The 14,066-nt window shown below is 42.8% G+C and overlaps 1 protein-coding gene across 1 annotated transcript in view; it reads left to right on the top strand.

Moving 5' to 3' along the window:
• The window catches only part of TECRL (trans-2,3-enoyl-CoA reductase-like), a 71,279-nt gene that overhangs the window by 12,459 nt on the left and 44,754 nt on the right, over positions 1–14,066 (top strand). Inside the window, exon 2 of the mRNA XM_009324526.1 lies at positions 2,513–2,564. Within this exon, the coding sequence (XP_009322801.1) occupies positions 2,513–2,564 (52 nt within the window). The remainder of the gene's footprint in view (positions 1–2,512; positions 2,565–14,066) is intronic.

The raw sequence follows: 14,066 nt of genomic DNA on the forward strand, positions 1-14,066 counted from the left end.
ATGCGGATCTCCTGTAGGGATGCAGGCCCTGCAGTAATGCAGCTTATACTATATTTAGATGGCCAGACGATCCACCATCACAACAGAAAAGACCATCCCCGTCCTTGAGCTGGCAATGCCAGCTCTGAAAACCTGCACACCTGCCCTGCGTTAGGACACATGACAAGAGTTTGGTCTGCAGTCTTGTGTGCCGTGTGGTCGTTGCCAGCTAACAGCACTTGCATCCATATCTGACGGATTCTGGGCTCCAGACCTCACAGGTGTGAGATTACAAGGTGTGAGAAAGCAATTTCAGATATTTTTAGAGGTTTTTGAAAATACCCCCCCATCTCCCGTATTCAAGTCCACAGCGGCTATACACATTACAAGAAAAGGCACATGTAGACTATGGGAGATATGCTGTTCTACTGGATGTTGCATGGAGTTAATACAGAAAAAATGCTTTCTTTCCTTTTTAATTGAGAAAAGTAAGACGGCTTCTTCTATTGTTCCCTGTAGCAGGGAATAAAAGGGACCCAGCTGGCTTCAGGAACTCCAAGGACAATGTCCTTCTCCTGGCCCAGTACTGTTCAATGTGGTTTGGGTGCAACACAGACCTTGGTGATGTCAGGGAGGGGGAAAGGGTACGTCCTTGGTTTCAAGGAGTCGAGCCCCTGATTTGGGTGGAGTTGGCATCGCTTAGCAGGTGCATCAGAGAGACAAGTCAGGGTTTGAGTAGAGGTTCACTTAGAGCAGTTTCTGCAAATAAGGACTTTTCCAGTGGCCAGTAAAACCCTCTGCAACTGTGGAAAAGAAGGCGTTCTCGTCTAAACCCAAAGAAAAAGCTAGGAATAATCTGAACTTTACAGACCATTTAGCACAGGTATCGTTTTACAGCTTTAGATCATTGAAATCTGTATTGAGCTCTCTGCCTGTTCATATTATTTATTACTGGAAACAAGCTGGCATACTCCTAAGCACTAATGGCATGTATATTGTATATTTTCATGGGGTGTCAAATTATATGAGCCAAACTTTTCTTTCTGTACTGATCTGTTGCTTTTGAGTCAGCAATTTTATTTTCTCACATGAGTATTTCTCCAGATTCAGTCTTTTCAGCAAAACAACCTATGTTAAGGTGCTGACTGATCTCTACTAGCAGAATTTCTTATGTTCTCTTTTTTTTATGCGTGGTTATTGTCACAATTCACTAATATCACTAATAAGTAAAATAGATAGATAAATATCACTAATCACATTTGGAAGAAGTGGGGCTATAGGCTGAAGATGGTGCTAAGATCTGAGCAAGGCTCAGTAACTCGATTAATGCTTAAGTGTATGAGTTCTAACTAATGCAATGAAAGAGGAATCAGAATGCCCAGCAAAGCCCATAGAAATTGTTAGGTGGGACAAGACAAGCTTCTGCAGCGCAGAACTGTTGGGTTCCTCTGTAACTGCCAAAGAGGCTATGCCAGGCAACCGCTGCATTCTGGTTAGTCAGGGAAGCTGGAGATGGAGTGAACCAGGTGATGAGTGCCCAGCCAGGGAAAATGGTGCCATGCCTGTTTCTCTACCTCAGCCCAAAGAAGTTCCGCCGCTCCTCAAGATTTTGCTGTATGTCGCCACCACTTCGTACTGGTATTAGCCTATGCTGCGCAGGTGCCTAAAGTCTCCAGGGAAGGTGGTTTTCTGCATTCTGCTGTCTGACTGCAGCAATGAGGTCTCTCACTAGAGCCAAAGCAGGTCCCCATGGTTAAGACACAGTTCAATTTAATTCTCCATCTCTGTGCTTAAATGAACAATACAGAATACTAAATCAGTGTCAACTGCAAAGGGATGGTCTTGTTAAGACCAGATGCTTGCCTCTTGCCACCTCGACCTCAAGATCAACATACTACTTCCTGAAGTGTTCCATTGCCTTTCCTTGTACTTCTAAGTCTTTTGCTCTAGTAAATTCTGTGTTTCTCAGATATGTTGTACAAAGTGTATTAAGAAATCAATATACATTATAAAATAGAGCCCAAAAGCCCTCCAGACTGCCATCTGACACTGTGACACCTGAATTGCTTCAGTGCACATGAACAACAGCATGCAGAAGAAAATTCATTTCAGGCAGAAAGGACAGAACCTGCCACCTTTGCTAGTAACCCCTCAGGAAAACCCTTTCATGTCTCTAAGAGCCAGGCCCCAGCTTGCTTGGACCTAACATTAAAGCTAACCCTTCAAGTTGTCCCACTGGTCTGATCTTGAGGGCAGTTATTGCCTCAAGCAGGGCCAGCAGCTTTCCCTCTTGACCCTTGGGATTTTACCCTTGCATTGGCCAAGCAGAGGTGGCCCAGGTAATGTGTAAATCAAATGTGGACAATCCTTAATAACATATCAATATGTGAGAGGAAATTTGCTGATTTGTTTCGTTATTGCTTAAGGAACTTGCAGACAAATTGAATCATCTCTTCATCAGAGAGGGAAGAAGGGATCCCAGAGTGAAGAAGACAGAAAAATTAATCTGCATGCATTTTGTTTTCTTTTCCAGGTACCTCCATCATCTACCCTTCTTGATGTGAAACACAAATTTCACAAAGCATGTAAGTACTATGGCTAGCAGGATGGAGGCATGGTTAGAGGCCTTTCAGCTTGGAAAAATTGACAAGTTTATTTTTCATGAAATCTCGCATGAAAACCGAGACTGGCTTGACAGCTCCAGTGCTAAATAAGAGCAAGTGTTTGGACTAAGGTTCTACTGTAGCTATCGTAGATGTGAGAGGCTGGAAGGAGAGGACTGCATAATTTATCGCTGCCAGCCCATGAGGGGCAATACTTTTCTATCCTCTTTTTAACATTACACGGTGTCAATTCTAGACCACAACTGCATTTGCCCTCACAGTGTTATATTAGATAAGCTTCGATAACATTAGACTGCTTCAATCTGGCCATAAACAAACCATGTAGATCAAATAACTACTGTAGTGGGGAACTCGAGTACAGAGTGATTAAATGACTTATCTGGGATCATGCAGGCAATCTGACAGACTTCTCAACTGACTCGGCCATGTCCAGTTCCTTAATGGTCAGGGCAACCTCCCTTTCTTCTAGTACTGCTTTTTTTGTTTTTCATATCCATGAGGAGGGGAGAAAATAGTGGGGGAGAAGGTAAGTTTTGCACATACAGACTGCAGATATGGACCTTGTACATGAGAAAAGATAAGAGCAATCATACTCGAAAATCCTTCTTTTCTTCCTGCCAGAGAACAGAGCAGTTTTGCTGAATGCTTCCTTTCTGCCTCCTCCTTCAGCCCTTACTAGAGGGAGGTGGTTGGAAAGGTGGGAGAAAGAGCAATGAAAGTAGCCAGGCACCGAAGTTTGATGGCATTTACCATTATCCACTGAATTGCTGGTCAGGATTTTGGGGAGTGGGGCCAAATGTACCTGAAACCTACAGGATGTATATGTGTGTATAGTGTGCCTTGAGTTCTGAAATGCTAAAATACTGCTGTGTCTGTGTTTGTAGAAATCCTAACCGTGCCACCTTTGCTCCTAGACTGAGAAATGTTTCTCTCACACCTGCCTGTGGGAAGTAAAGGGCTACTTGTGATGAGGACTGGTAACCTTGAGTGTCACCCACATTTGAGACGTGCAGGTCTATGCAAGGCCTATTAACTTGAACTGGACTTCTTAGAACTGCAAAGGTATTTAGTTGAGTAGAAAAAGATGCAAGAAGAATTGAGGGTTGGGAGTGAAGGCCAGAGAAACTCAAATTAGGAATGAGGCATTTGGTTCCAAAAGGCAGGACCATTTACTGTTGGAGTAGGCATCTTAGATGATGGTCTTTCATTGTTTTTACAAAAAAGGGTGTATTCGACTAAAGGCTAAATGCCTTTTGCAAAAAAAAAGCTTTAGTCAGACACTAATACTGAGTTCAGAGTAGGGTAAGTAGAAGAAATATTATGCTTCTCCTCTGTCTTTAGAATTTTATAAAACACTAAAGCTGAAGGATTCTGTGGTTGCACAAAGGTTCAGCTGATGAAGCAAAAGGCTGTTGACCTGGCTGCTCCAAAACTACTTGTTTTCACTCCCTGTAAGGGCTTGTAAAATGCAAAATAGTAAAAGTTCAAAAACCCCACAGCTGAATAGGAAAAGACAAAGTGCGTAAGTTTTAATATTTCAGTAAGAGTTTGTCCTCCCATCAGTTTGTGAAATGCAGTGCATTTCTGCCTAGACTCTCTTAAATCAATTGAAACTGGATTTATACTGATGCAGCTTAAATCAGTTGAAGATCACTGGCACAGAGGTTTATGCCAATCTAACTGTAATGAGGTTTTTAATGGATTTGGGCTAAAATGGTACAAGCCTGTGTGTAAGCCACTGTAATGGCACCTGTTTTCATATTTAGAGGTACCTTACTCCTCAAATACTCCCAGTGATGTAAGTGGAACTGAGTATAAAGGAAGACAGTAAGCAATACAACAAAGCACGATACAAATCGTGAACCGGAACTCTGACAGTAGAGCGTTTTACAGCACATGGAAGGGCTGGCATGTGCCTTCAGTGCTTTTTCAGTTTTCAATTTTTTAGTTCAATTCCCACCATTCCCAGGAGCACACTGTGTCAGTGTCCTGTGTCCTTTCTTTCCATTCCAGCTCATTGCTTTGATCTCTCTTTTCCAGTTCAGCCTGGATGTTGTTGTCTCATGAGGTTCCCCCCTCCTCCTCCTTTCCCACTTGCAAAAACCAAACCTTTCCTTTTTTCGCTTCATATAGTTTGGAGGATGACAGCTTACAGAATACAGTTCTTTTAGGCAAGAGCTGAGAAGGGGCTGAAGCTGATCTGTGGATGCCTTTGGTTAGCATGCTATTTTGTACTAGCTCATGCATTCATTTCTGTCATTTTGTGTGTGCCAGACTCATGTGTTCCCCTATAATCTCTCGCTAAAACACACTCCTACGCACACCCCCTTACAGTCTCCCTGTCTTCGTACATTCTCCTTTGATCACCCATGCAATTAAGCTTTCTCCTTAGCTGTATCTTGTCAGCCCTTCAGTGAGAGGAACCCCTGTGCAGCAATTTCACAAGCATCATCTCTGTCACTGATCAGTTTTTGCTCCCTGATTCAAGAAAGGAGGAAAAAGACTGAATTATGAATTGCAGCACAGGAGGCTGTTAATCATTAAAATAAAAGAAATGAGATACAAGTGACACATAACATGTTACTGCTCAGCAGTTTCTAAGTCAGTCAAACATTAGTTTGGATCTGTGTTTATACGAAAGGCAGAATATGGACTTAGAAGTCCAGGAACAAATACTGCAATACTCCTCAGCCCTCACTTCAGCAAAACTGTCTCTGCTGAAACAACCCCAGCAAAGCCTAACCCTGTGCTTTCTATGGCACTGAGTTCAGGAAGGCAATCCCAGTTTTATCTCTGGAGATTCAGGGATCTATGAGCTCTTAGTGGAGAATAACCAATTAAGGCAAACTGCCATATCCATGGGGATTCAAAGGCTTTCTCCAGACTCAAGATCGCTGTTTTGAATCAGCCCCTGGTCGCTGTAGCCACTGCCCCTGGCAGGGACTGGCAGCACCAACCAGGGTCAGCACAGAACAGCAGTTTCCCTGTTGCAGCCTTCCAGCCATCGTCTCTACAGGGGCTTTCTGTAACAGATGTTAGATTCAGGCTGTCACGCTTAATAGCAAACATCACACCTGCCCACCATGAATCTGTCTAATCCTTTTTAAACCTACTTACAGTTTGACCTCAGTAAAATCCTCTGGGAAGGAGTTCCATAATATAAGTATGTTGAGGACAAAAATACGAGTTCTATAGTGGCATCATACAAATGTCTACATGTCTGCTGCTTCATGTTTTCTGCCTGAAATTGAGTGGCAGCTGAGTGCCTGGGTGTTACTGGCCATCACACTGTACTATCTAAGGTATGGTCAAAGAAACCTCAATCAAATTGGTGCTGCACACTAGGTGACTTTACTACTATTTTCTTCATTCCTTTGACTAGGTGGCAGAGGTGAAACCAAGCCAAAAACTAAGTGTATAAGAAGGAAGTCTTTTGTCCCATTTTCTCAGTTGCTTATAATGAGTTAAGAACCTGGCAATTTCTTTATAAAGATTATGTTTTCCATGGGGAAAGAAATACCTTGTAGGCTAAACTTCGCAAGCTCTTGCCCTTGGCCATAACTCTTCACCTTTAATTTATTTTTATCTTTGCAAAATGTATTGGACTGGTGGGGGAGGAAATCTTACAGATAGAAAATTAAAAACTGCAATAATAATGCTAATTCAAGTATCATATAACTAAAATAAAATACCTCTAGAACAGGTAATATAGTGGAGTCAGTGATCATTAAATATTTTCAAGGTTACTGCACAAAAGTTGCTGAAAAAGCTCGTGAAAGAAGAGGAAGAACAGAAAGAAGAGGGGGGAATAAGATCTCAGCAATGCTGTAACAAACTCATGGATACAACCTCCTGCACAAAGAGGTAGCACAACTAGAGCTACTCTTTGAAGTCAGAAGAGTGAGCTTAGGGAGGCCAGAAATTGCCCTCTAGGCAGAAGGAGCAGGCAGGGAAGGAAGGGCAGAAGGGAGGAAGCCTGGCGAGGGGTGGAAGGAAAAAGGGAAGCTGAAGAGAGAACTGAAAACATCACGTGCAGAATATCCCAGTCTGCAGAGGGGAATGAGGTGCTCAAGGAATAAGGAATATTACAAGCTGCCACCTGTCCCAATAAACTAAAAAATAAAAATAATAATAAAAATAATAAACAATAACAAACAATTTAAACCCCACCCCCCCCAATCCTTCAGCTCCAAAATTGCAGGCTAACAGATGTTACGATGTTACGTAGGGTATTTAAAATAAAGAATGTCAATGAAAGTAAATCATTAAGAAAGAAATTGTCAGTAGATGGCATTCAAGAATAAATAGCATCATTTCTGGACACTATGAAACTTTAGAAGTCTGCTATACCATCTTCCAGCCACTTCTTGCAGGTATTTCTATAGCGATCCTAAGAGCTATGTTCCCTGGAAAACCACTGAGATATTTTCTGTTGCTTTCCTCTAAAGAGAGGACAAGGAGAAAGACAGTGCAATTCCTTCTTCGTGGTGGGGACCAATCTCTCTTTTAGCCTCCTCCTTACAGGCTGTAGGGCAGTGTGTTAGGATGCATTCATCTGCCAGGTTTTACCTACTGCTCTCATCCTGCGTGTTCCCCAGAAGCCGTAGGAGAATAGGCAGCCCCTTAGATGTCATCACCCTCCAGACCACCTGGTCAGAGTGTACCCCGTCTGACTCCCTGCACAAAAGCAAGATCAGAAGCTCCTGTGCAGGCCTTTCCAACACACCATTTCACTGAGTCTGTCAAACACTCCCACTGACTCCACGTGCCTTGAATAAGATCTTCATTGCCTAATGCAAGGAGATACCTTACAACCTCAGAGGACAAACATAAGCAGAAGTACCACATCACACAATTCTTTTCCAGCTGCACGGGAGGCCTCTGCATATTCTCCCTCCTTCCCTTCTCAGAATGACCTGTGACTGCCTCCAGCTCACTTCTCCCCCGGTTGCCTGTCAGTAGTGCTCAGCTCAGCCAGTGCTGAGCAGCTGGAAGGAGAACAGCATTTTAAAACAAACAGGTTAGTTTTCACCCAAAACCCTGAAGCAGATCTTCAAAATGCAGAACAGTGGAAGCCAAGCTGACCTGGTGAAGAGCAAGGAGAAGAATCTCTCATTGCTTAAAAATCACAAAGCAAGCCTTGTGAGAGGAGCTGAAGGCACATGAGGTACTAAAACTAATCCTTTAGCGGAGGAGATCCTCTTTCTTTTCTCCTTTCCAAAAAGTCTGCTAAGGGTTTTCACGCTCTGAATCTGCAACTTTCCTGTTTTTTTTTAGTGACATCTGAGAGCTAACAGCATGATTCCAAGAGCAAGGGCTTAAGGAATAACTCCATATTTTGCCAGGCCTGTGCTAAAATGCAAGAGGTGGATGCAGAGCTGTTGCTGGAAAGGATGACTGTTCATACTGCATCATGTAATTCCCTTCTAGAGGCTGGCTGCAATGTTAAACTGCAAGGCTCAGAGAGGTGAGAAAGGATGCTGTGGGGATTAGTCATTAAGAGCAGTACCAGGGAGAACGGTGACTGCTAAGCCAGTGCCTTGCCTACCGGCTCTGTATAATCAGGACTGTCTGATAACACAGTCTTGCTGAGAACCTGCAGTTCCTCTGATTTCTCCAGACTGTCTATTACAGCTGGATTCTCAGGTTGAAGAAAGTTAATGAAATCTGTCAATTTTGATGCCTGGAGAGACTCATGTGCCCGATGAATACACCTGCAGGGGACTCAGAGAAGCTGAATTACGCTATTTATGGCTCTCCCAAGCTGACTTCATAGTCTTGGCCTGTCAGTCAACCAGGACCCCTTCATGTGACTCACAAACTGAAGAGACCCAACTAAGTTGTATCTAGGGCATAGAGCCTTCCAGAGGGATCTTTCTTCTGCCCTATATTAGGAGATCAGACTTTGAAAAAGCCAAAATTTTGGAAAGAGGGCAACAACATGATCCTGCCACGAGTTGCCTTGAGCTGGATGCACTCCCTGGACAGAAAGGCAGCAGCAAAGTCTATGGCTTTTAACAAATCTCAAACTCCTTCCTCCCTGTTTTTATCCTAAGTAGTTCACGCTAGCCCAGACTCACAGCTTGAATCCATATATGAATGAGTTTTCAAAGGGACAGGCAATATCCTGCTGTGCAGGCTGTCTGACTGCAGAGCTCATAGGCCTAGCATTACGTCCCCAGCGCAGATTTGCAGAGCACATGGGGTTGGCAGTCACATCCAACTATTGTTTTCAATAAATTTTCCCCTCTCTGCATTCATAACAACTCAACTGGAAATTAACAACGAAGGTAAATCACTAGGGATGGGCAGTTATCGCAAATGGGCACTAAGAAGTACAGTGATTTCATCTGGCTCATTCATCTGTGTTGACTTTGTAAATGAAAATTACTAGATTAGGAGGAAACATGATGATATTTATTTCTTCTTGTATTTATATTTTATTTTTCTTTTGTCTTAGTCACAGAGCAGAGAGCAATAGAAGACTAGTTTATGATGAATTTCAGTATCCCTCAAATGACATAGTCCTAAGCTCTTTTTACTTCTCTATGCCTGTCAACACAACTCAGTTTACTAGAAACTCCTTGAATTTCTTGTTACTGCGACAGTGAGGCTTGTATACACTTAAACTCTTTACTTTTTGTTTTGCAAGGCTAAGCACAAAGTAAGCAACAACTCCTGCCACAAAACTCAAACCAGTCACTACCATCTTCCTCCCCAGCCCACAATCCCAGATGACTAATCCATGGGTAAATTGCTTCCTGCCTCTGCAGTGTGTGCATGTCAGAACAGAGACCTAAATTCTTGCCTTGGCATGCTGCTTCAGCCAGGAGACCATCCTGTCCAGTAGGATTCGTTTCTGATCTGTGCAGAAAGAAGTATCAGGAGGTTGACCTCCTCTCAGCTTATTTGTGGCATATCTGTGCAAATCTCTCTACACAAAATACAAGAGTCTGTCTGCTGGTACAGATTTGCGTAACTTGAATTTGTGGCTTAGCTGTCAAAATGATTGAAGCACACCTGTGAAAGCTGGGAATACTTTCACTTCTTTTGTAATAACCAGTCAGGAAATGAGAATGGTGTCATTGACCTAACACAGTTAAAAGAAAGAAGCAGCCAAACTGAGTTAGCGTCATGATTTTCATCTTCAAAGTGACTAAAAATTTACATTATACTTAGACCCCCCAAATTCTCCTCTTTTTCTCCCCCATTCTGTGTTGGAATTACAGAAGACCACTTCTGGCCAATTTTCAAAAGGGACAGACAATGCATGGAGTGCTCCAGCTGCAATCACAGCGGTGTAGCCATTGGGTAGCCCTCCAGAAGGTGCCATGCACTTCACAGAAACTATTTTGCACCCTGAGCTGTGGTCGTAACCCTCCCATTCAGGCCCTGACTCATGTGTCTCTTGTGGACACTGCTAAAGCCCAGAACTTGCATTTGGACTTTTCTAGCAGAGGTGCTGATGTCTGACTTCTTGCTCCTAACTATTGGACTTAATAATGAGAGCAAGCACCAGACTAGGCACCTGCAGTTCACTTTTGCTGAGCATTTGAATCTCGTTATAAGTTGTGGAGAAAGAAATATTAAATCAGTCTGAAAAGCATCTGACCAGATATCCCTGGAGTTTAGCTTTCTGAAATGTATATGTGGTTACAAATAATATTTTCATTATGTACTAAATTAGGAAACTATGGTTGAGGTTTGGCTCACCCAGCTGGTTTAGAAGCAGTGCACTTAGTAACACAGGATCTTAACCAAGACTTTTAGGGTCAGATTTTTAAAGCATTTTGGTCTTCTATGATAACAATAAAAGCCAGAGGGCCAACTGGGATTTTTGAAGTCTCCTGATTCACACTGAAATTAATGTGACGTTTAAGACTTAGGTCTTTAAGACTTGATTCAAAACCAGTGGGAGTCACACTATTGACTAGGGTGAGTTGTATGCTCGACACTTTCTCGACATTTTCTCATCTATAAAATAAGAATAATTAGCCTGCCTTTCATCCACCTTGGGATCTTTTGTCTGTTTTGGCTGTGATCCCGTAAGAAACATTTGGGACAAAGAATGGCTTAAATATATGCTTAATGACCTATTGAACTGGAAGGAGTAAGGTGTCTAAAACACAAAAGCCAGGCTATCCATTAAATGCTCATAGAAATAAGATGACCTTCAGAAAAAACAGCAATATTTAAACCAGCAACAGAAAAAGTGAAGATCAACTCAAAAACTTTAATGGAAATTCACATTATATCTCCTTTTTTTGGCAGCTGCTGCATCTGATGTTATTGCATTTCATTAGCAGGATTACAGATATCATTTCAGATGAGTAACATAATAAAAGAAAAAGCAGTGAATCTATTGAGATGTAGCTTGAAGCAGAACTGGCCCTCTCTGCTCTCTGGGATATTGTTCCCAGCTGAGATTTACAGGGCTTTAACAATGCATCACAAATGACATCTTATGTAAACAATTGGAGAACAAATGTGAGACGCTATTTAAATGCCTCATTAAGAAAAGGAAAATTCATAGCTAGATTCTCTGCTTTCTTGCCTTTGCAGTAGATTTAATTGACAGATCTAGATGAGAAACAACAAAATTTATTTATCAGAATTGCCTATTATTAGTTATAATGATGTGTCATATATTAGTGCCTGTGGCTCAGCTGAGAAAAGGACAATGCAAGGCCCTACAGAAATAATCCAGGCCCTAGAGAATATCTAGTCTCAGGTAAAATGAAGCCTACTGAACTGTTAATAGAAGATACCAAAGTAGTTTTGGTTTTTAAACAGCTCCTACATGAATTTAAACTCGGGTATTACATTTTGTCTGAAGAACAGATAAACAGATAATCTTCCAGCGTTAACCTGGTGTTCACCACCAGATTCACGGGGCTTAATGTTCATTCAAGGAATTCAAGATACTAAAAGCCACAGTGAGTCTTCATGATTGTGAAAAGAATCTCATGTCCATTAATAAAACAGATGCCTGTTGATTACGGCAGGGTCAAGATCACTTCAGGCCTTTAAACTTACTCTGCATCTACATCAGGTTTTTCATAGGAGTCCCTGTGCTTTTGGACAGCAGAGTTGGGCAGATGGCTTTACAGAAAGATCCAACAGTTTCTCTCACGAGGAGCTGCATGGAATGGGTCTGCATGAAATGTCCCAGGGACTTCTTGTGAAACAGAGCCAACAGGCACTGGATAACAGAAGATGAAGTGAATCTCCCATGCCAGAATAAGAGGAACCTACCTCCTTCTTGGAAAACTCCGGGAGAGCATGATAAAAAAAATGACAGGGCCCATGGTATTACCTCTGCTAGACAGGTTAGAGAAGAGGCAGCAGCTTCAGCTGCTAAGTTCAGACTTTCTCCCAGGTCTTCTCTGCCTCATGGCTCCCCTGGCTGTGCTTCTGCAGCCCCTGGCTCCCACAGGGCCGAGAGGAGATGTGACATAACAAGTAGCTGCAATTCTGGGGGTAGGGTCAGATGAGCAGGACAAGAGCAAGGGAGGCTGTTCAGACCTGAATGTGAAGGATTGCACCCTGTGATGGTGACTTGTTTTGTATTTGTTTACACACGCGCTCTCTCTCTCTCTCGTATTTGTAGTCTGTTTATTTATTTTCCTGTTTGGGCATGGGGGGCAAAGAAACCCTAAGAACAACAAAAAGAAGAAATCTTTCAAACAAAACTTGATATTTACCACTGTTTCAAGTTAATGAAAGCAATACTTCAAAGACAAGAAGCTGAACAAATGATTCACAATACAAATAATGTAGCAGAGGGGAGTTCTGCCTCTTTCTAACTTGTCCCCAAATTGCAATGATATTGAATGTATTTGCTGTTGGAAATGACTCACCATTGAAATAATCAATGTGCAAGTTATACTGGATCTGCAGCTCATTCACAAGCTGTGCTGATGTAAAATGTGGGCTGGCCTTGCCCACTGTCTGGCTGTTAGGTGCCGTTGTGCATCTACCTCTGTATTCCAGTCTTGCATTTAGTTATTTCCAGTCCCCCAGCCATGCTCTACCAATTGACATCAGATTGAAACTAATTCCTATCCCCACCAATTAGTGTCAAAGTTTTCAATGAAGGGCCCCAACAGCTCATCTCATATCTAGGGAAACAGGGGCACAGGCACCTCTGGATCCCTCAAAAGACTCTGGAAAGAGAAGCCAGTCTCTGAGGCTATGTGGTGTTTCACCTACTACCTTCCCTTTCAAATTATTTTCATCTTTTTTGAACGTTTGAAAACAAGCAAACACATACACAAATAGATGGGGCCTCTGAAAGTGTGGAAAGCTTAGCATCTAGCTAAAAGCAGATGGGGACATCTCTGGAATATGCTCATCTTTAGGAGAGCAATCCAGTTTTTCCTGGAGATAACCCCGGTATCCATTAGGTAAGAGCAGTGGTTGCTGTATTCCCACATAGAAAGCTGAGAACACGTTGTTTAGTTTGACCAGTGCCAAGGACTCTCTTAATTTACACTGAGATGACTGTGTGGCAGCACCTTTGTTGAAGGAACATTTCTGATCCCTAAAAAAATGACACTGTTCTTGAGGTTTTGAAGATCTGTCATAAACTTTCCGTTTCGAACCGAATAGCTGTGTGAGTCCAAACACACTGGACTCAGTACTGGCTAGATGCCTTGATATGAGGTGAGCTTTGAATGTGGCAAAGTATAGCCACATTTCCTGTATGATCTGAACAAGATTTACCACATAAAGGTACAGGCATTTGAGCCTAGGGGAAAGGTGGGTGTTTCTGTGTATAGAATCATAGAATCACAGAATAGTTTAAGTTGGAAAAGACCCTTAAGATCATTGAGTCCAACCGTTAATCTAGCACTGCCAAGTCCACCACTAAACCATGTCCCTAAGCAACACATCTACACGTCTTTTAAATACCTCCAGGGATGGGGACTCAACCACTTCCCTGTTCCAATGCTTGATAACCCTTTCAGGGAAGAAATTTTTCCTAATATTCAATCTAAACTGCTCCTGGTGCAACCTGAGGCCATCTCCTCTTGTCCTATGGCTTGTTACTTGGGAGAAGAGACCGACACATACCTTGCTACAACCTCCTTTCAGGTAGTTGTAGAGATAAGGTCTCCCCTTAGCCTCCTTTTCTCCAGGCTAAACAAGCCCAGTTCCCTCAGCCGCTCCTCATAAGACTTGTTCTCCAGACCCCTCACCAGCCTCGTTGCCCTTCTTTGGATGTGCTCCAGCACCTCAATGTCTTTCTTGTAGTGAGGGGCCCAAAACTGAACACAGCCTTTGAGGTGGGGCCTCACCAGGGCCAAGTACAGGGGGGTGATCATTTCCCTGCTTGCCCCACTATTTCTGATACAAGCCAGGATGCTGTTGGCCTTCATGGCCACCTGGGCACACTGCCGGCTCATATTCAGCCAGCTGTCGACCAACACCCCCAGGTCCTTTTCCACCAGGCAGCTTTCC

This window comes from Pygoscelis adeliae, unplaced genomic scaffold, assembly GCF_000699105.1.
Source record: "Pygoscelis adeliae isolate BGI_AS28 unplaced genomic scaffold, ASM69910v1 Scaffold635, whole genome shotgun sequence".
NCBI lineage: Eukaryota > Metazoa > Chordata > Aves > Sphenisciformes > Spheniscidae > Pygoscelis > Pygoscelis adeliae.